The 20,305-nt window shown below is 35.0% G+C and overlaps 1 protein-coding gene across 1 annotated transcript in view; it reads right to left on the bottom strand.

The window, feature by feature from the left end:
* KIAA0825 (KIAA0825 ortholog) overlaps positions 1–20,305 on the bottom strand; it is a 357,903-nt gene that overhangs the window by 260,512 nt on the left and 77,086 nt on the right. The window contains exons 5-10 of the mRNA XM_039239394.1: positions 19,720–19,881; positions 11,002–11,096; positions 9,200–9,427; positions 7,483–7,748; positions 5,938–6,088; positions 1,307–1,497 (exon numbers count right to left, since the gene is read on the bottom strand). Of these exons, the coding sequence (XP_039095325.1) occupies positions 1,307–1,497; positions 5,938–6,088; positions 7,483–7,748; positions 9,200–9,427; positions 11,002–11,096; positions 19,720–19,881 (1,093 nt within the window). The remainder of the gene's footprint in view (positions 1–1,306; positions 1,498–5,937; positions 6,089–7,482; positions 7,749–9,199; positions 9,428–11,001; positions 11,097–19,719; positions 19,882–20,305) is intronic.

Below are 20,305 nucleotides of genomic sequence, written 5' to 3'. Positions count from 1 at the left end.
CACACACACACACACAATCTGATTTCCACAGTAATGGTGGTTTAGTATTAACCATTCAAATAAAACAATTTATTTTACTTTAAAAAACTAGAAGAAATAACTCTAGCATTTCATGGCACTTTTATGTAACCATCCAGAAAACAAAAACCAAAAGTCTCTATAGTACAGTTAATTAAATATACTACCCAATTCATGAGCTAACAGTAAATCTGATTTCACAAACATCTCATAATGACTTGCCACCTCATGGTCAAAAGTGATTTAACCTACATAAGGAAAAGAATGAAGGTACCCTTTGCTCTCAAAGAAAGCCTTTCCATCTATTCTTCAGAGGTCAATGATTTAAAAATGCTTGGTCAGTAATTCAAAACAGCCTTTGCAAAATACCATATTTATGAAACACCGTAGCGGGACCTAAATACCCTTCAAATGCAGCATGCTTTACAAGAATGTGATCAGGAAATGATTCCCACTGCAAAAAAGAATCAAAACAAAACAAAACCAAAACCCCTCCGATGTCTTTAGAGTCCTTCAAAAACATATCTTAAAAAAATCTTTTATACCCTAAAAAACAGATCTTAATCATATTGGTGAGAATATTTATAAAACAAAAGCCTTTCCTTCATATGGACCGTTGTTGTCATGTAAGCACATTTTTGTAATGGTCATTGCCTAGATGCCTCATAGACCTGGACCATAATTTAGTCATTAATATCCCATGACTGCTGCTCCTCATTTTCTGTGCTTTCACATTTTGTTAAACTGGCTTTTAGTAGTACATGATGAAAAAAAGGGCAAAAAATTAAAAAGAGGTAATTAGAATATATCAAGAAGAAAAATTATTAGACAAAGGAGTTTCCTTAATGAAGATAAACTACACTATTTAAAGGCTTACAAACAGAAAGTGAAATCCCCTGGTTGCTGAGAATCTCAAAGTCAAATTAACTGCCCCATCACAGAACTGCTACTTTTTTCTCCATATCCAGGCCTCAATTTTCCGTCTTTATATTATTTATTAACCTTTGTATATAAGTGTCTTAGATTGTAATACATCCTGAATCCTTTTCTAGAAACTAGTGGGTTCTATATACCATTTTAAGAAGAAAAAAGAACACAGTTATTTTGATTCAAGTTCCACATTTCCACTTCAGTATCTCAGGAGAATTGAATATGATTTCCTTTCAGATGTTAGAAACATATTAAATACACAAGGAGCTATGTCATGAGATTTAGAATTACATTCTGCTTTATACCAGTTGATGAAAGAGTTTTCTTGAAAGGCAATGGTTTTCACAACTTCAATTACCTTATCTGCGGAGTTCTCTTATAACTGGGATGGGCCCGAGCATATCTGGAGGCCAGTAGACCCAAACATTTCTCCAGCACGTCTGTTAGAATCTCCTGGGCTAACTTAGGGGGCATAATGGTCCAGAGATCATGGTGAAGAGCGCAGAAGAAATAGTGCCACATCTGGAGTGAGAAGGAGCATCTTTCCCCCTGGCAAAACCACCACACGTTAAACTACAGAACTACATCTTCCAAAATGTCAGTTAGCTTCCTATGAACATAATTAGTTCAGGCTGAAAGGAAATAGCTGGAGAGTTTGACACACTAGATGACCAAGAAAGATTTTTGACAAGATGTAAAACATCCTTATTGACAAAGGAACATGTGTTTTATTTCAATTATGAGACCAGATATTCTAGTGCAAATCCAGAGCATAAGTCTTTAACCTAACATATCTTGATTTACCTACTCATAGCCTGGAGTTTAAAATTCATTTTAAGCAATCAGCTTTACAGGTGCCAAACAAGTCATGCTCATTTAAGATGGTGGGCTGATGCTCCTACAATTAAATTTTAGTAATATAAGTTGTTTTAAATATGCATATTCTTCTGAGACTATTAGCATCATTGAGGTCATCCTATAAATGCTTGAGATTTCACATTATGAAATGACAGAAGTAAAAATAAACTTACATACCACACACTTGTCAACATGCATTAAACCAAGGAGCATGGGTAACTATTAAAGATTATTACATTAGGCTATTCCATTCATGGAGTTCTAATAACAATGTTAGAAACAGACACTACAATCGTCAGATTTTACAAGATTTTGTAAATCTTAGGCAGATGTTAATAATATCATCACGTCTTAGTATTTTCAGAGTACTTCATAGGTACAAGGGGCCAGATTCTCATTCCTTTCCACCCCCTACAGACCCCTTCTGCATACCAAATTTTCCCTGACCAAAGAGGAAGACCCAACAGCTGCCAAGGCCAGTGGGAACAGGCAGAAATGAGAAGTGGCCTCAAGTGATTTACAAGCATTAATTAGTCAACATGCTTTTAGGGAGGTAGGCTAGTAGTTTGACCTCATTTTCCTCAAACCAGATTAAAAAATTACTTGAAATAGGCAGAGTTGAATGAGTTTTTCAAATATTACCCTGATTGTTACTATATCAAAAGTTAAATGAGTAAAACTTCCCATTTTAGCCCTAAGCAATCCTCTTTGACTTAAAATTTTGCTTTGCTAACTACTCATATTCCTCAAACCTTATATAAAAAAAAAATCTGCTGTACTGTACTCTTATATCAAAAGTTGATAGTTTCTAATGCAGAAATATCTATCAGTATTTTCCTTACATATTATTCTGATAATTTCCATGATTACTAAAATCTTTTGTAGTCACTGTAATAATAATCTATAATTATTTTCTATTGACTTTCAAATGGAGTTTATAAATGAGTAGAACGGGTAGACTTGGGTGGGAAACTAGGCATCAAAATGTCTATGAGTCAAGGTCAAAAGAGGAGGTATTGACCACTCCTGACTTCTAAACTAGATGTGTATCAAAACTGTTTAAGAAAAAAAATTACAAAATTTGTGTGGGAGTAGGGAAATCATAGTTTCTTAAGCTTTTTTGCTGTTGTTCTCTGATAAGGAATACTTTTTAAAATTTCCTAAAAGGGAGCCTAAATGGCTCAGTTGGGTGAGTGTCTGACTTTGGCTCAGGTTGTGATCGCATCATTTGTGAGTTGGAGGCCTCCATTGGACTTGTGGCTGTCAGCACTGAGCCTGCTTCAGATCCTCTGTCTCCATGTCTCTCTGCCCCTCTCCCACTCATTCTCTCTCTCTCTCAAAAATAAAAAAAAAAAAAATTTCTAAAGTAAGAAAGAAGTTTAAAAGCTTGATTTTCTCATACTTTTTGTGTTGTAGGTTAATTACAGCAAAATTGGCCCAGCTGACATCATGACTAGTATGAATGATTTACACTAACTTTCTCCATGGCAATGTATGGGTGGTTCTAATAACGTGGCCAACAGGGTTTCTTGTATTTTTCAAAATAAAAGCCAATTTCCTTAAAAGTTACCAATAAATGAGAAAATAAAAATAACTTGAAGTATGCAGATTTCCTTCCCTAGAAGTGAAAAATACTTATTTTTAGACTTTTAAAAATACAAACTTTGTATTTATCTAAAGACGTTCCAAACTGGTCATCATTCTCACAATTCTCTTCAAAGTGTGTCATGCTGTGATGTACGAAAGGTTTTCATTAAACTAACTGGGATTCATTTATTTTTCTGACCTGTTTCCCTATTTGTTGTTATTTCAAAAGTATTCTGCTAGTAAACATCTGTTATTTTTGTAGACCCACTATAATGTAAACAGATGTGAGCTTTTATTTAGATTATATATCAGGAAACAAGCAGCTGGGCTTTATTATATAAGGCATTCAATATTATCTTTGAACAGACAATTCTTTATTCTTTGACTATTGGAAAACACAAGTTGCTAAAATTGAGCAGATGTCAACTATACTAAAAGCTTAATTTTAAACATGTAATCTGAACACCCACCATGCCATCTGACCAGCACCTCATCAGACAGATACCGAAGTCTCTGACTCTCTCAACCCGACAGTTTAGAAAATGGACATAATGTGTCTGGGGCTCACTGGATATCACAAACCACAAACGAATATTGCTTCATATCTTGTAAATTCTTTCACTGTTTCCTTACTACACTCTGCACATGGCGATATGCTCCCCTGAGATCTCTATCCCACTCTTCGCCTCCAGTCAGGCAGATTTCGCCTCCTTTCCTCTCAAAACAGCCCTGCCAAAAACCATACCGGTCGTGTTTCACAAATCAGCTGGAATAATGGGGAGAGGAGAAGAAAAGGGTGCAGCGAACGGGATAAAACCATGTCAAGTACTCCAGTTGTCAAAACAGTTTAAAATCTGTGCTATTTTTAGAAGTTTCTTATTTTTGGTAAATAGAAAAGCAGTATCACTTTATTTTTCTGAGCATAAATAACAGCTACTAGCTCTGCAATTAAATTGTAACTACTGACCACGTAAGTATATGGAAGCCACAGTACTATGTAATCACAGGGTAACTATCTCGTTATTTCTGTCTTCGAAGCTAAAGCCTTGTCATAAGATCTAAGAGCTGCATGTTACATGGTAATTTGTTGTTGTTGTTTTTAATACTTGGTAACTTCAATACCAGGTTCTCAATGCATCCACTTATTATTTATACTGTACAACTCTTCTGGCTCCCAATTTGCATAAGAGGGAACATAATGGCCCTGTGGTGGACGTACAGTGAAATGATACCTGTTCCTCAATGAAAACATCGTATGAAATTGCTCATTAGTACACTGACATATTGAAATAGTTTGAAACAGGAGACAGATTCATTTTCAATCTCTCTGTTTACCTCAAGGCAAATAAGGAAGCTGTGATGCTGCCAAGAGAGGAAGACCGATACTTTCATTCTTATCTCAAGCTACCAGCTGCACTGTGCCACTTTCTCGTTCTCATTCCGCTCACTGCTGTTTGAAGTATGTCAGGTTTGGAAAACCTTGTATGAATGCTCTTGCAAAAAGAAAAACTATCTGGGAAGGGCCTCTGAAGGACAGACGAAATGGCCTTAGAATAAGTGGAAAGTCCTTTAAAAGAGCTTCTTAGCCACCTCTCTCTGTTACGGCAACATTTATTATGATAATAACTCAGGCATAAATAGAGCCAAAGAACCCCTCAGTGCCAGGGAATTGACAAGGGTAACTCCGTTGAATAAGACTCCAGTCTGTTTTTCCCAGTACTCCACAGAGATTAGGACAGTCAGGAAAAACAAAAATCATAAGCTTCAATCCAGAGGAAAGGGTAAGTTGGAAAAGCTAATGAAGTTGGGCTTGACTGATGAATTTTGTAAAAACTCTGATTATCTTTTATTAAGACATTATAAATGTTTCACCCTGCCCTGAAATCAACTTCAAGGAATTTCAAATATTGTGGCTTATGTATAATCAATGGGATTTAGGAGAAGGGAAACTAATGAAGCCTGATGATGAATAATTTTAATTGATCCTGGGTTTGGTTGCACTGGGAATCATTAGGCTTTAATTCAGTAGAAATTTGGGATTTCAAAACATGGGCTAAATGAAAATAGGTAAGCTATAAATGATCAGATGGGTCTTAAAGCACCCTCATAAGAACATACAATGAGAACGGAAAAATATGTATAAAGAATAAAATGGCTTAATAAAAGATATCAAAAACAGAAATACATAAGAAAAAAAGCACAGGAATATCTATAACTGGCCCCTTTAGAAAAAAAATACTAAATTGGCATTGTTATCTCTTTGACTTTCTCATTGTATCCCGTTATATTCCATCTTATATAGCACATGCTGCAGCTCAAATTAAGTTATTTTTACTTTTAAGCAGAAGGAGAGTTCTGATGTCTAGTTATTTCAGGTTTTTAAAAAGTGTTTTTCCCAAGTACAAATTCAATATTTAAAAAATATTATCCTCACAGCCTTCGTGTGTTGGTAATGCCAAGCTCATGTTTCTAATTAGCCAGAAAGCAGGTAGGCAGTAAAACATATTTGTGTAAAAAGGAGGGATAGTAAACTTAACTTCACACCTCATAAAAAGCTTTGTAGTCATCCCAGTGGTGGCTCTCAGCATCCTGTAAAATGCTTGTAGCACAGACTCTGACGCAGTAGTCCGTAACCTGAAACTGTAGAGTGTTGATGAATTCCTGATATCGTTGGACAGGCACCAGGAATATGGGTCTGTTCAGAGGCAATGATCAAAGAGACAGAGATTTAAGGCCTGTGCAGTAGGCGGTAACAATCTCCAGTACTACAAATGGTTTTGATTATTAGATATCAATCATTCATTTCCTCCTGATGCTGAAGTCTGCATCCACATTCACTTTTCAAAAAGGAAAAAAAAAAAAAAAGCTGGTCTTTGTTTTTGCAAGTCCTTTGAAAACGTACATCTGCTGTTCCACAAATATGCGCTTCAACTTGAGACAAACTGCATTGTCAATACATCATTCAAAAATAAAAGTATTCTTTGTAAGCCTATTATTAGAGATCAGTGCATTATTTAGGCATTAGGGTATCGTTATTATAGAGAACAACATGCATTTGTCAGAACCAACTTTTATAAAGCGATCACACGTCCCACAAACACACTTCTTTTGTTTCAAAAATTGCAATTTTGTAGATGTCAATTATCTCATAAGCTGTTTTAAAATATTCTATGGAAATAAAGCGACTTCTGGCACATTTTGTTTATAAATTCAACTATGAGTCACCACATCTGACTACTTACGAGAATTAAATAGCAGAGCTATATTCTGCATCAAGCCAAATTTATTTTACTTTTATCTTTAGTTATTTATATTACACTTTCTAATGCTTTCTCTCAGAGCTAAGAGACTACAAATGCTGAGTGAGGACACAGAAGAGACTGCTGGCCTCACGCTGGACAGCCAGGTCCACATGTTCCCTTCGCAAGGGGCTGTGCTATCTCCTAGAGTGGCCACGAGTAGCCAGAAAGACCATGTGGCCATTTTTATTCCATTTCCAGAAAACATACAGTCTTTTTAGACTAATACGTGAGAATTAAGACTGCCAGATGGTTTCTCCTCACATGTTAAGCGTAGTTTCTTACTAAATGGATGTTTTGAAGTATGCTTACATTGGTCAATAGGATAGATTGAAAATGTGTTTATTCTCTCTGTCAGTCTTGACGTCCAGAAACAAAAAAATAGAAGTGCATATTTCACAACTGTGAACACAAGGGACAGAATCAAGTTCAGTTTTCCTTTCCGGGGCAGTCACAGTGGCGTGCCTTGCAAAATGGAGAGTGTCTGTTTACTCGTGTCATAAAAGCATGTGGAAAATAGTTGCTCCAGATTAGATGGTAAATAGATGGGTATTTGGAGTACGTCTTTCAAAGGAATACCTGTCTCTCACATACCTGTGTATCTGGTTTAACATGCCCTATGCTCTACCTTTCTGACATTTTGTCGTCAAGGCAAATGAAAATATAATGTGCCACGTCCATTATTATTTTCTCCTTCTTGAATATTGTCATCAAAATTTTGCTCCTGTGATTTCCAAAGATTACATGTTACTTTAAGCATGGCCATCAACTTAATTTAAATGACACTCACTTCTTAGTATTATCTCTCATCAAATTATCATACTGCGTAAAACGCTGGAAGACATACACCGCTGTGGAGAGCAGCGTGTGTAGGTTCGTCAGGGGTGCTCTGGAAGGGAACTCCTTGCCTCTCTCCTGCAGTCTGGCCAGGACAGCTGCAGCCACTTTACAACAGGCTTCCACAAAGTTTGCTCTAATTTCCTGGAAAGAATCATCTCTGCATGCCAGAGCCAGTGGAAGCATTGTGTCAAGTTTTTCCATGATGTCAGAACAAAACTAGGGAGAAATAAATGTAGCACTGAGTTATTTGTACTCTGACAGCACCGTGTAATTTATGTACAGGGGAGCCAAATTCCTAAATAGTGAATTTGGCATCAAATGTAAATATAATGACACAACTTTGTAACAATCAATTTCTCAGTTATATAAAGTTAAATGTTTTATGTCAAATAAGGAAATCCCACAATGATGCTTCCCTACGTATAACCTTCAAGTCTTATGCTTACCAGACAGACATTATGAAAAACTCTTTAAGTAGCTTTACATGACAATACTTTATTTGTAGTTCATAGAACTCAGAAAACATGAATCCTTGGCATTAATACGGTTGTATTATTTTTGAACTTAATCTAATTTTGTTTTTGCTGAAGTTTCATAAAGTAAGTTTTTATTAATCACCACATATACATAAGATTATATCAACTTAATTTAAACAATCTAGAAGCATCAGAAACAATATTACCTCACATCTTCTTACTGGTAAGGAGTCAGCAGTTTCCAGAAGCAATGTGCCTGGCTTTTCAGTAGTTATTATGAATCTACTCTTTCTTATTGGCAAAGGAAGTATGGTGGGTGGGAAGGCAAGACTTCCCTGCACTCCCAATTTCCCAACAGTGTTCCCAGGGGAATGTTCTGGCAGGATCCAAATAAGGAGGACATTTTTGAGAATGCTCTTTTCCAGGGATGCCTGGATGGCTCAGTCGGTTAAGCATCTGACTTCTGCTCAGGTCATAATCTCAGAGTTTGTGGGTTCAAGCCCCGTGTCCGGCTCTGTGCTGACAGCTCAGAGCCTCGAGCCTGCTTCAGATTCTGTGTCTCCCCCTCTCTTTGCCTCTCCCCCACTTGCTGTGTCTCTCTCAAAATAAATGAAAACATTTTTCTAAAAAAAGAAAGAATGCTCCTTTACAAACATTCCAATCAAAGGTTGCCAAACTCATTGTGGACTTAATACTGAGTAACTGTATTTATTTATTTCTGTGATTACTTCCTATTTTCTCAGTATGCTCCGAAACTCTCAAGGCACACATAAAGATGCAAGACGGATGCTAATGTAATGGAATGTGCATTAATGTGTAAATAAAGATTTAAAAGTTGCCTAGACCAATCAAAGACAGTAATTCCTTCAACCTCCTCAATTTCTTCTGAAATCATTCAAAGAAAAAATTCAAACAAGTAGTTTTCCCAGCTCTGTGTGAAGTCACAGAAGCCTGTCCTCGCGGGTCCTGAGGCTCATGGGGCAACAAGTTGGGAATAAGCCTCAGTCTGTTTTGCTAGCAGTGGCCCATGCACGCCAGAGAAGAAAGCTGGTATTGGGTCAAGTACTAAATATTTACCAGGAGACTCCACCATTTTTCTATAGGTTCCCTTTGCAAAGTCTTATATGTTAAAAAAAAAAAAAATCTAATTACACCAGTCTACAGTTTCAAAGGACTTCCTTTGATACTTGCCTTTGCAATTTTCTTTGGTTGGTCCTCCCCCGGAACCACGTGACTGTCTTGCCAAACTGGCTGGACATTTACAAGGTTCATAGCATAGGTTGCAGCCGAAGACCTTTCATTCTGCTCCTGTTGGAGAGTTTTTGTGGAAAAGTCTTCAATTGCTGCTGGCATACAATGTGCCACGGGAAGAGACACCTTTTTAAACGCATTTCGCCAACCAAAATCTGGTAAAGCGGCCTGAAATATAAATTTATATGAAGTTATATTACTCCTAACTCGGCAACAAGTGTTCCTATTGTTATAGATATAAAATTATTACTTTCAGTATTTGAATATGGGCATTCTTTGATAAATGGCAAAAGCCTTCTTACAACCTGAAAAATATTACCCAGTGAATAAAGCAATATACAAAAACATGTGTATTCTTTACACAGAGTAATATACTGGCATTTCATTTTAGTTCTTCAGTGGATTTAATCAGAAACTTTTTTCAAAATTTAATCTCTTAAATACAGTTCAATAAAACTATCTTTATGAGAGTTAAAACTTACATTTACTATTTATCACATAAAGCAACCTTTAAATTCAATATAGTTAATAAAGCCTAAATTAGATTTTTATAGGCTTTTTTATAGTTTATTGTTAACAAGTATTGCAATGTAAGACAGAGTTTAATATTCAATCTTCTATTTCTTTTTCACTCTCAGAAATACAGACAGCCAAAAAATAGCAACAAGAAATTTCTCAAAGAAAATCCATCACTGTACCTTCTTGGATTTTTTCCTTTGAGTTTTATTTCGTTTCGTCACCCACAAAGTGGTAAGCAACACCATTTTTGTTCCAAGAAATGAGGAATTAAAATTATCTGCACTGCTCTGTGTGGAAGGAGCAGGAGACTGGAGAGAATGGAAGCTGGTGGTGTTCTGTTTTCTTTTTTCTTATAGTTTGGCTCAGCTTAATTGTGAATGTATCCTTTTCCCAAGTCCCCCGATGTTCTCTTACGTACTAAGAACATTAAGTAGGTGAGCCTGTGCTTAGCATTACTTTCTCCCTGTTTTAATGTAATCTTGTTTACTGTAATAATTCACCTACTCCAACTTCAGAAGACTCTAAGCTTAAAGTACCTGACTGAAGTACTTATTTTTCTGGATCTGGATGATTTCTATAGGTTTAAAATTACTGAGATTATGACCATTAGCTTAGTTTTTGTATACACACATCCTGTACAGCATTTATTTGGTGCTTTTTGTGTATACTATAATCAATAATCAAATCTATAGTCAAAAAAGTGGCTCCCATTTTCATTATATAATTATGTTGTAATTGAACTTTCCTTTGTAAAGTTTATTTGGACCTTTAACATTAGAGGGCCTGAAAACACATTTCTCACTTTATTTTTACATAAATTAGTTAATAATTGGATCCACTCAGCTCATACAATCTCCTTTGTTTCTTTCTATTTTTTTTAATACTTGAGAGAGAGAGAGAGAGAGAGAGAGAGAGAACAAGTGGGGAAGGGGCAGAGAGAGAGGGAGACAGAATCCAAACCAGAATCTGAGCTGTCAGCACAGAGCCCAATGTGGAGATGGAACTCACTAATGGTGAGATCATGACCTGAGCTGAAGTTGGACATTCAACCAACTGAGCCATGCAGGTGTCCCAAAACTTATAAGCTAATTTCCAACCAGGAATCATTTTTTTTTTTAGTGGCAAATGGTAAAACTCAAGATATTTTGATTCATAATGTATTCACAGATATATGATGTTATAATAGATGAGTAAAAAAATACGACCCTTTTTTCCTCACTCACTTCTTTTACTGGTAGCAATTGCTCTGAAGGAACACTAGTTTCATTTCTTTTAGGTTTCTCTGTTACAACTTTCCGAATGGATGTATCCAAAATTCCTATGTAACAGAAAACAGACATATGTTAAGAGAAACAAACCATACTAGACAGAATTAATAGACTCCAGTTAACATTAATTATGTAGAAAAGCTCTATCCATAGTATATACACACATACATACATATAAAGATGCAGATAATAGAGTCAACAAGCTGTAGGGTGATGTCACCATTAAAATAACTACAGGATCAAAATACAGAGAGACCCTTTCCATTCTTTCATCTTTCTTGATGAAATTTATATGCTATTTATATTCATATTTGATATACATGCATATGTAATCTGTAAAATATAGATTGCTTTGTCATTAATTCATTGTCATGTTGATAATGCAGGATAAGAGCACAAAGTTAAAATGAATTTCCATGTTCATTTAAAAATTAAAATTCTAAATTTAAAAATGCATTTTAGGAAATGATTTAAGAAATGATGGTGTTCCTTAGCACATTAATACTTCTTTTCTCAAAATGAGGAAGAAGAAAAATACTTGAATAAATACTAACATCAGAAAAAAATTACACTATTAATAAATATGTCAATCCTTTGGAAAAATACAAACACTGGGATAAGAAACAATCTCCAGCTCTTAAAGTGGAATTATTTCCTCACCTTTATCTTTGAGAATTAAGGAAGTCTTTTCCATGGGGAAGAAATAGAGCTACAAAAATGTAATTTAAAAATATGCCAAAAAATAAATCCTTACACTTTTTCATTAAGATTCTATTAATTACAGTTTAATTTTAAATAACTGAGTTAGCATTACCTTTTGTTTTTGTCTAGATTTGACATATTATGATGAATTATATACTCTGATGCATTTAAAAACATTTCTTTAGAATCTTAAGAGTCAGTTTCTGCTTATATCCTGAACAAATTTCAAAATCTTACTGATTCTTCTAAATAGGACTCTGACTGATAGAGTCATTTAGAAGATGTGTGGGGGTTTTGTTTTTTGTTTTTTCTAAGTGTGGTTCTATGAGCATAATCATGAATGATTTCTAAGTAATATAATTTACAAAAACATTCCTCATATGTGGAATTTGAGAAATGTTAAGAAGACCATGGGAGAAGGGAAGGAGAAAAAAATAGTTCCAAATAGAGAGGGAGACAAACCATAAGAGACTCTTAAACACAGAGAACAAACTGAGGGTTGATGGGTGGGGAGGGGTGAGGGGAAAATGGGTGATGGGCATTGAGGAGGGCACTGGGTGGGATGAGCACTGGGTGTTGTATGTAAGTGGTGAATCATGGGAATCTATTCCTGAAGCCAAGAGCACACTGTATTGTTGGCTAACTTGACAGTAAATTATATTTTAAAAACAAGCAAATAAATAAACATTCCTTTGAGAGGTAAATACTCCATTTGGTAAACAATAATATCCTTTTTGGAAATTTTATCAGACTTTATTCTGAGGAAAAGTTTTCCTCAACTCCAGTGTTTCATTATTATTATTATTTTAATTTTTTATTCTCGTTGGTTAACACACAGTGTAGTCTTGGCTTCAGGAGTAGAATCCAGTGATTCATCACTGACATATAACACCCTGTGCTCATCCCAACAAGTGCTCTCCTTAATGTCCATCATCTATTTTCTCCACCTCCCCACCTCTCCTACTCTGGAGTTTCTTAATCATTTTGGATTTGTGAACATTTCTGAGAACTTGATTAGAGTGACAGAACACTGCAGCCAAAATACACAATATGACTGCATAGTAGGTGTGTGCACACATACACACTCACACCTTCATACATATATGCACACATATATTCTTTTGGGGATTCCCGGGCTCTCCTGTATAGGGCATCCATTAGCTCCAAGGGCCTATGGACTATAGTTTAGGAATCCTGCTTCATTTCTCAACACACACCACAACGGAGAGAGGATTTTAGATCAGTGTTACACTATTTAACGTGAAGTGCCTTCACCATGGCTTGCATTTTATTGTGTCATTTAAAAACATGGTATTATAAATAATTCTAACACTGAAACAAAATCTAGGTTAAGGAATTATTTTTTTAATTTTTTAATTTTATAAATTTATTTAGAGAGAGAGACAGCATATACATACACACACACACACACACACACACACACACACACACACATATATAAGATATATATATATCTTCTTTATCCAGTCATCAATCAGTGGACACCTGGGCTGCCTCCATAATTTGGCTATTGCAGAAAATGCTGCTATAAACACAGGAGTGCATGTATCCTTTGAATTAGTGTTTTTATATTTTTTGGGGGGTGGTAAATTCCCAATAATGTGATTCCTGGGTTGTAGAGTAGTTCTATTTTCAAACTTTTGAGGAAAGTCCATGCTGTTTTCAACAGTGACCATACCAGTATGCCTTCCCATCAACAGTACAGGGGGTTCCTTTTTCTCCACATTCTCACCAAAACTTTTTGTTTCTTGTGTTTTAAATTTTATGCATTCTGACAGGTGCGAGGTGATATCTCAATAAATTTTGATTTGCATTTCCTTGATGATGAATGATGCTGAGCATCTTTTCATGTGTCTGTTGGCCATCTGGATGTCTTCTTTGACGAAATGTCTGTTCACGTCTCTGTCCATTTTTTAATTGGATTGTTTTTAGGATATTGAGTTGGTAAGTTCTTTACATATTTTGGATACTAACCCTTTATCTGATATGCCATTTGCAGATATCGTCTCCCATTCAGTAGGCTGTCTTTTAGTTTTGTTGATTGTTCCCTGTGCTGTGCAGAAGCTTTTATTTTGCTGTAGTCCCAATGGTTTATTTTTTATACCCCTTGTCTTCAGAGACATATCTAGAAAAATGTTGCTATGGCTAATGTCAGAGAGATTACTGCCTGTGCTCTCTTCTAGGATTTTTATGGTTTCAGGTCTCAGGTTTATGTCTGTAATCCGTTTTGAAAATAAGGATTTATTCTTTTTGTTGTGTATTATATGGGTTGCCAAATGCATAATGTCACATGTCCACCATTACTGTATCATATAGAGTAATTTCACTGCTGTAGGGATCTCCTGCACTCCATCTACTCACCTCTTCCCACCTCTTCTCTTGCCTTGAGAACCACTGCTCTTTACCATCTCTATACTTTTGCTTTTTTCAGAAGTTCATTAAATTGGAATTATATAGTATGCAGTCTTTTTAGATTGGCCTCTTTCGTTTAGCAGTATGCATTTAAGAGTCCTCCATGTATTTTTGTGGCTTGATATCTCTGTTGTTTCTATCGCTGAATAATATTTCACTGTCTAGATGCACCACAATTTGTTTAGGTATTCACCTAGTAAAGAACATCTTCGTTACTTCCAAGTTTTGGCAATTATGTTAAAGCTGATAAGAACATGCACATGTTGGGTATTATGTGAACATAAGTTTTCAATCCATTTGTGTAAATACTTGAGAAGGTGAATACTGGATCATATAAGACAATGTCTAGCTTTGTAAGATACAATGAAATCATCTTCAAAAGAGGGTGTACTATTTTACATTCCTATCAGCAAAGAGTGAGAGTTCCTGTGGCTTCACATCCTTGTAAGAATTTGGTAGTGTTACTGTCTTAGATTTTAGCCATTACAACAAGTAAGTAGTGGTATCTCTTTGTTTCACTTTGCATCTCCCTGATGACATACGATGTTGAGTATCTTTTCATATGCTTATTTGCCATCTGTATATCTTCTTTGGTAAGGAGTCTGTTCAGACCTTTTGCTCTTTTTAAAATTGAGTTTTCTGTTGTTGTTGTTTTCTTGTTGAATTTTAAGAGTTCTTTGTATATTTAGGATATAAGTCCTTTACCAGATATGTGTTTTGCAAACATCTTTCTCAGTCTATGGCTTGTCTTCTCATCCTCTTAACTACCATCTTTTTTACTTGGCAATTTCACTTTAGAAATGTACTGCCAGATATACATGTGCACATATGAGACACAGTTTCAAGGAAATTTGCTGTATCATTGTTTGTGGTAGCAAATGAAGAGGAAAAAAGAACCCTACATGCTCATCAATTAGTAACTGGCGAAATTATGGTACATGTGCCAAAATTATCCAGCTATTAGGAAGAATGAGGTCTTTCTAAACAACTGTTAATAAAAAAGCAGCTCTGCATTGTATGACAAGATTTCATGTTATTTTAACTTGATGAATAGTTGTCTATTAAAAGGAAAACTACACAACTAGAGTGAAAAAAGACTTCATTTACACTGTCTACTCTTTTGTCTTGTTAAAAGTTTTCCTATATGCATGGGCTACTATTCAAAACAAATTTTAAAGAAGAAAAAATAATAAAGATCAAATCATTCATGATGTAAGGGGGCAATGCTTAGATTCTTAATGTCACCTTACTTTTCTACAAATAGCTCATAAAGCCAGCTAATTTATAAAGGTACTTACTCTGGAAAAATAACACTAGTACAAAGTACAAGCTTTGCAGATCTATTTCTGGAGATAACTATCTGCCATTGTGCAGCTATCATTTAAGACTTACAAAAAAAGTTAATTATCTTATATTTGCCATTGCACTTCCAAATACATTATGCTTATTCACTCAAAGTAATATGTCTTGATGTTTATACAAACCATTTGCCTATTTTCAAGATGAATAAAAAAAGATAAGCTTCCCAAGACTTCTGTTGCTGGTAAGCAATTCTACAGTAAGATAGAAAATGAATTATGAGGCAGTTATGCTAACTTTTAAGATATGATCTTCCCCCCCAAAACTAAAAACAATAAATAAAAACCTAATCCTATATAAAGAGCAAAAGGTATCACTTTAAGGCAGTGTTAGTAGGACGGTTTCTAGACTAATAATATGTCTTCTGGTTTTAGTGAATAATGGCATCTTTGCATTGGTCTGAAATTCAAAATGGTCAACATCAAAATTTGGCATTGTCAAACTTTATGGGCTCTTTGAACATGTGATGAATTATTTAACCTATTTAAATATATATTGAAAACTCTATTCACCTATTAGCATTGTCTAGAGAAGTAGCTTATTTTTGGCTCATCACTCTAAAATAGTTATTTGTATACAGTCAACACTGCTTTCCTTACAAGCACGCCCAGATTAAGGACCTCAGTAGAGTGCAGAGGGTCACAGGAATGCCAGCTGCTAAACAGTCTCTCCCTAAAGAGTTTGCTGTGGTTCATTTTACATTTCTGGTTAGTTTCCACACTGTCGCTTTCTTTCATAGAGAGTAGAGGTTGGCAGTACTTCCCTGTGACATCCACTTTCACACCCAAATTGGTCTTCATAGGCTCCCATTGTGTGCACTACAAAGCAACTTGCCTTGTTGGCAGCTCTAAGTGGGAACTACAAGTCTTTCTTTTCTTCACTGTTCTTTTCTGGCTCACAAGCAACCTCCCACCAAAAGCTGAATCTGTGGAAGAGACTACATCCAAGAGATAATACTATGAAAAAGTATGAAGAGAAGCCCAGGTGGCCACCTTGCAAATTTCCAATGTGGAAGCCTTCGACCTCTCTGCCCAAGAAACAGCTAAAGTCCTAGTGTAATGAGCTTTACAAACCCTAGGAGCCTCTTTACCTTAACTACATACGCCTCCCTAATACAATCCCTTAACCATCTAGCTAAGGAACTCTTAGAAGCCATTTGACCCCTCTTAAGACCCCCTAAGAGTACAAACAATCTTTCAGAAGATCTGAAATCTTTGATTCTTCTGAGACAAACCCTAAGTGTTCTTCTTACATCCAATTGAAGCAGCCATTGCTCTTTGTCATTGCTGGGGCTAAAGAAAAATGAGGGCCAAGAAACCTCCTGGTTTAGATAAATCTCAGATGCCACCTTTGGAAAATTTGAGGAACTGCCCGGAGAACAACTTTATTCCAAAGGAGCATTAGAAGTGCCCCATAAATCAAACCCGAGGCACTCCAGAAGATATGATCACCTAAAAGAAATACAGTAAGGCACCATTATAGTCAAATAATGTGCTATCATTTACTGAAATGACCAAAATAAAACCATCAAGTCATGACAAAAAAACAAATAATAACAACAGAAAAAGCAAAGAATAACTAAATAGCTTTTCTTTCTCTGAAAATACTTCTTATGTCTCTACAAAATCTATTGCATCATATTCAAATTACTAAGAGTACAGACAATTTAGCTAAATTGATGATATAATGGTAAACATCAAAGTAAAAAGTAAAAAATTTAGTTAATCATCTTTATATTTTCTCTATATGATGTTAAGCACCTGGATATTTTTAAAACATCTGGACAATAAGAAAAAAAAACCTCACTTTCATCACATTGTTTTGGTTATATGGACATAGTAGGCAACTCTTTCCAAGATTTTTATTAGCAAAATATGCTCCAATCAAAAGAAATACACAGGAAACCAAATGACTTGATTTTTTTTTTTTTTTTTTTTTTTTTTTGCTATGCCCTCCCACACAAGATTTTCAAGCAAACCCTTAACTATCAGGATAACTTAAGATGCATTTGGTTTCTTTAATCATCCATTTCAAGGAATCTTTTCCTTCCTGATTAAAAAAAAAAAAACCATGGTTTTGATAAGAATTGATTAACTTGGCTGTACTGAATAAAACATTTAAGTTTTTCTTGACAATTTCCCCTCAAGATCATTCTTTTCAGGGAGCCATTTATATAGTCAGATTAAATCAATCTTAGCTTTGTTATAAAAAATATGAATTTCAACAATGAAGAACACATATATCACAAGGGGATGGTCTAGTACTTAAGACATTTCTTATATCTGCCTTTCAAAATTCCTTCCACAGACTATGTTCCATAACCCACAACTGTGTTTTTATAATGCATTCTTATTAATGTGAACTTCAGTTACTTTTATCTGCCATACTGCTTGTATTGTGACAAATTTGGGTAAGGCAGTGTATTGTAGCATAATTATGTATTTTCTCTGTTGATTTTATTCTATGATGGTAACTATTTCTCTCAAATATGTAGTATTTGCAGGTCTCAACATTGCTTGGTCTTAATCCGAATACGTTGAACCAGCTTTTTCTTTTTCTCCTTTTATTCTGAAATCAGTACATCAAACCTCTGCTTCAATCATTGGCCATTTAGGTTTGTATCTTTATAATACTTCTCTAATACAATTCTGATTTTGAATGTATGCTCCTCTTTAAAGGAATAAAGTTCGTAAAATCCACCTAATTTCTCTAGAGCCTATTGTAGGACCAATATTGTAGTCCAAAGAGGTAAGAGTCTGTATTGTTGGAGTCCACTCTATTTCTTGATCCACACTTCAGAACGATCTGCTAGAGATGTGGATGAGAGATGCAACGTCTTAGCCAACCATGGTGGATGAGGATCAATACCAACTGTCAGCTGCTTCAGGCATCAACATCTCCATAATAAATTACAATGTCATATTTATCTCTTCACATCTCACTGCCCCAGTCAGTTACATCTAGAAGGGTTCATATTATCTCCTAAGTAAATCTACTTTTCCATTGTCTTTTAATTTTCATGTTTTCTGTTTTTATATTTTTATTATTTTCCTATTAAACTTTTTGGCAGCTTTTAGAAACCTGAAATCCACCTCCATTTTTCTTCAAATTGTTACCAAACTTGATAAAATGATCTACTTTACTTTATAATTTCATATAGTGCTACGTAAGTGTAATCTGACACATAAGAGGTTAAGCTATGCTTAATATGAAAGAAACTGAAACCCTATAACTTTTCCAATACTATTTACCCAGGCAAATTAAGTAAAGAAATGCGCAAGTAAACATATTAAAGTAGATGTGATTTCTTACAAAGAAATGGGGTTTTGAAATTTTCTGATTGATTGTTAATTGTTCGTTTCCCTCACATCATTTTGCAAATGCAGCCACAAGCTATATTTATTGTCCTTAACATGATGTATGGTATCATGCAAAAGAGAACTTTGTAATAGTTTATTATGATACAGATGAAAATATTTGTAAGTATAGATATGAACACAGAGAACATATTTTAACTATCTAGGCTTTTATATCTAGAAACATTATTTCAACATAGGTGGCATAGTTTTTCTTCAAAAAGATTTTGTTAAGACTAAACTTAAAACAACACATTATATAACTATTATTACCTTTATAACTGCTCACATTTATTGTTTGTGACCTACTAGACATTCTTTTAAATATATACACTAAATCATTGAATTCTCACAACTCTACATAACATAATGAGATTTGAAGCATGTAATAGTAACAACAAACAAAGAGAAAGTTAGTTTAGTCCTACATCATCATTTTGAGGATGAGAAAACAGAGGTCTAAAGAAACAAAATATTATGCCTAAGGTCATCCAGTGGCTAGTAAAAAAGGAGGTACTAGATCATCCAGTATGCTTGCTTTTTCCCCTTAGGCCAGGCCGTGTTTTCCTGAATTTTAAAAAAAAATCTGATTTTATCTAAAGATCATTATCCAGAATTGACTTTCAATGCTTTGTTAATTAGAATTATGGAATTTGCCACATATAAAGGATAAAAATGTAATTCTATGGTGTGCATTATATTTAGTATTTATTTAAAGGAGTCTATCATGCATTTTTTTTCAAGTAATGGTATAGATTTAGTGGCAGGAAGTGAAAACAGAGAGAAGAGTTGGTTTACAAATTTAAACAAAGGAGCATGTTACCTGAAGGAATTCTGGGTGTCTTGAGTGATACAAATATTTCTTCCAATAATTCTTCAACATTTTTTTCCAGCTTCAAAAAGGATTTTATGAGCTGTGCTAAGAATTTGAGTTCATCTATGGAGAGGAAAATGTTTCTTCCTTTCTGTGAGCATTCAGGTGTAACTGTGAAAAGAGAAGATCAATACTATTCTATTTGTACATTTTATTTGTTTTCTCAGTAAATACTAAGACAATCTATGTGCTTCCATAAGTCATCAAAACTAACAGGTTCAGTAAGTAAACCAAATTTGTTCTTTAAGAAATGCATATGGGTCCTCAGTTTTTGTCAGCATTCAAGAGTCTCTCATGGATGTGGGGGGGAGGAGGGGATGGGCATGAAGGAGGGCACTTTGGGGATGAGCACTGAGTGTTATGTAAAAACTAATTTGACAATAAACTATTTGTAAAAAANAGGAGGGCACTTTGGGGATGAGCACTGAGTGTTATGTAAAAACTAATTTGACAATAAACTATTTGTAAAAAAAAAAAAAAAAAAAAAAAGAAATGCATATGGGGTGCCAGAGTGGCTCACTCAGTTGACGTCTGA

Source organism: Hyaena hyaena, unplaced genomic scaffold, assembly GCF_003009895.1.
Source record: "Hyaena hyaena isolate Hyena2069 unplaced genomic scaffold, ASM300989v1 scaffold_156, whole genome shotgun sequence".
Lineage (NCBI taxonomy): Eukaryota > Metazoa > Chordata > Mammalia > Carnivora > Hyaenidae > Hyaena > Hyaena hyaena.
Note: the sequence above shows the minus strand (reverse complement) of the source record. Positions and strands in the feature narration are given on the sequence as shown.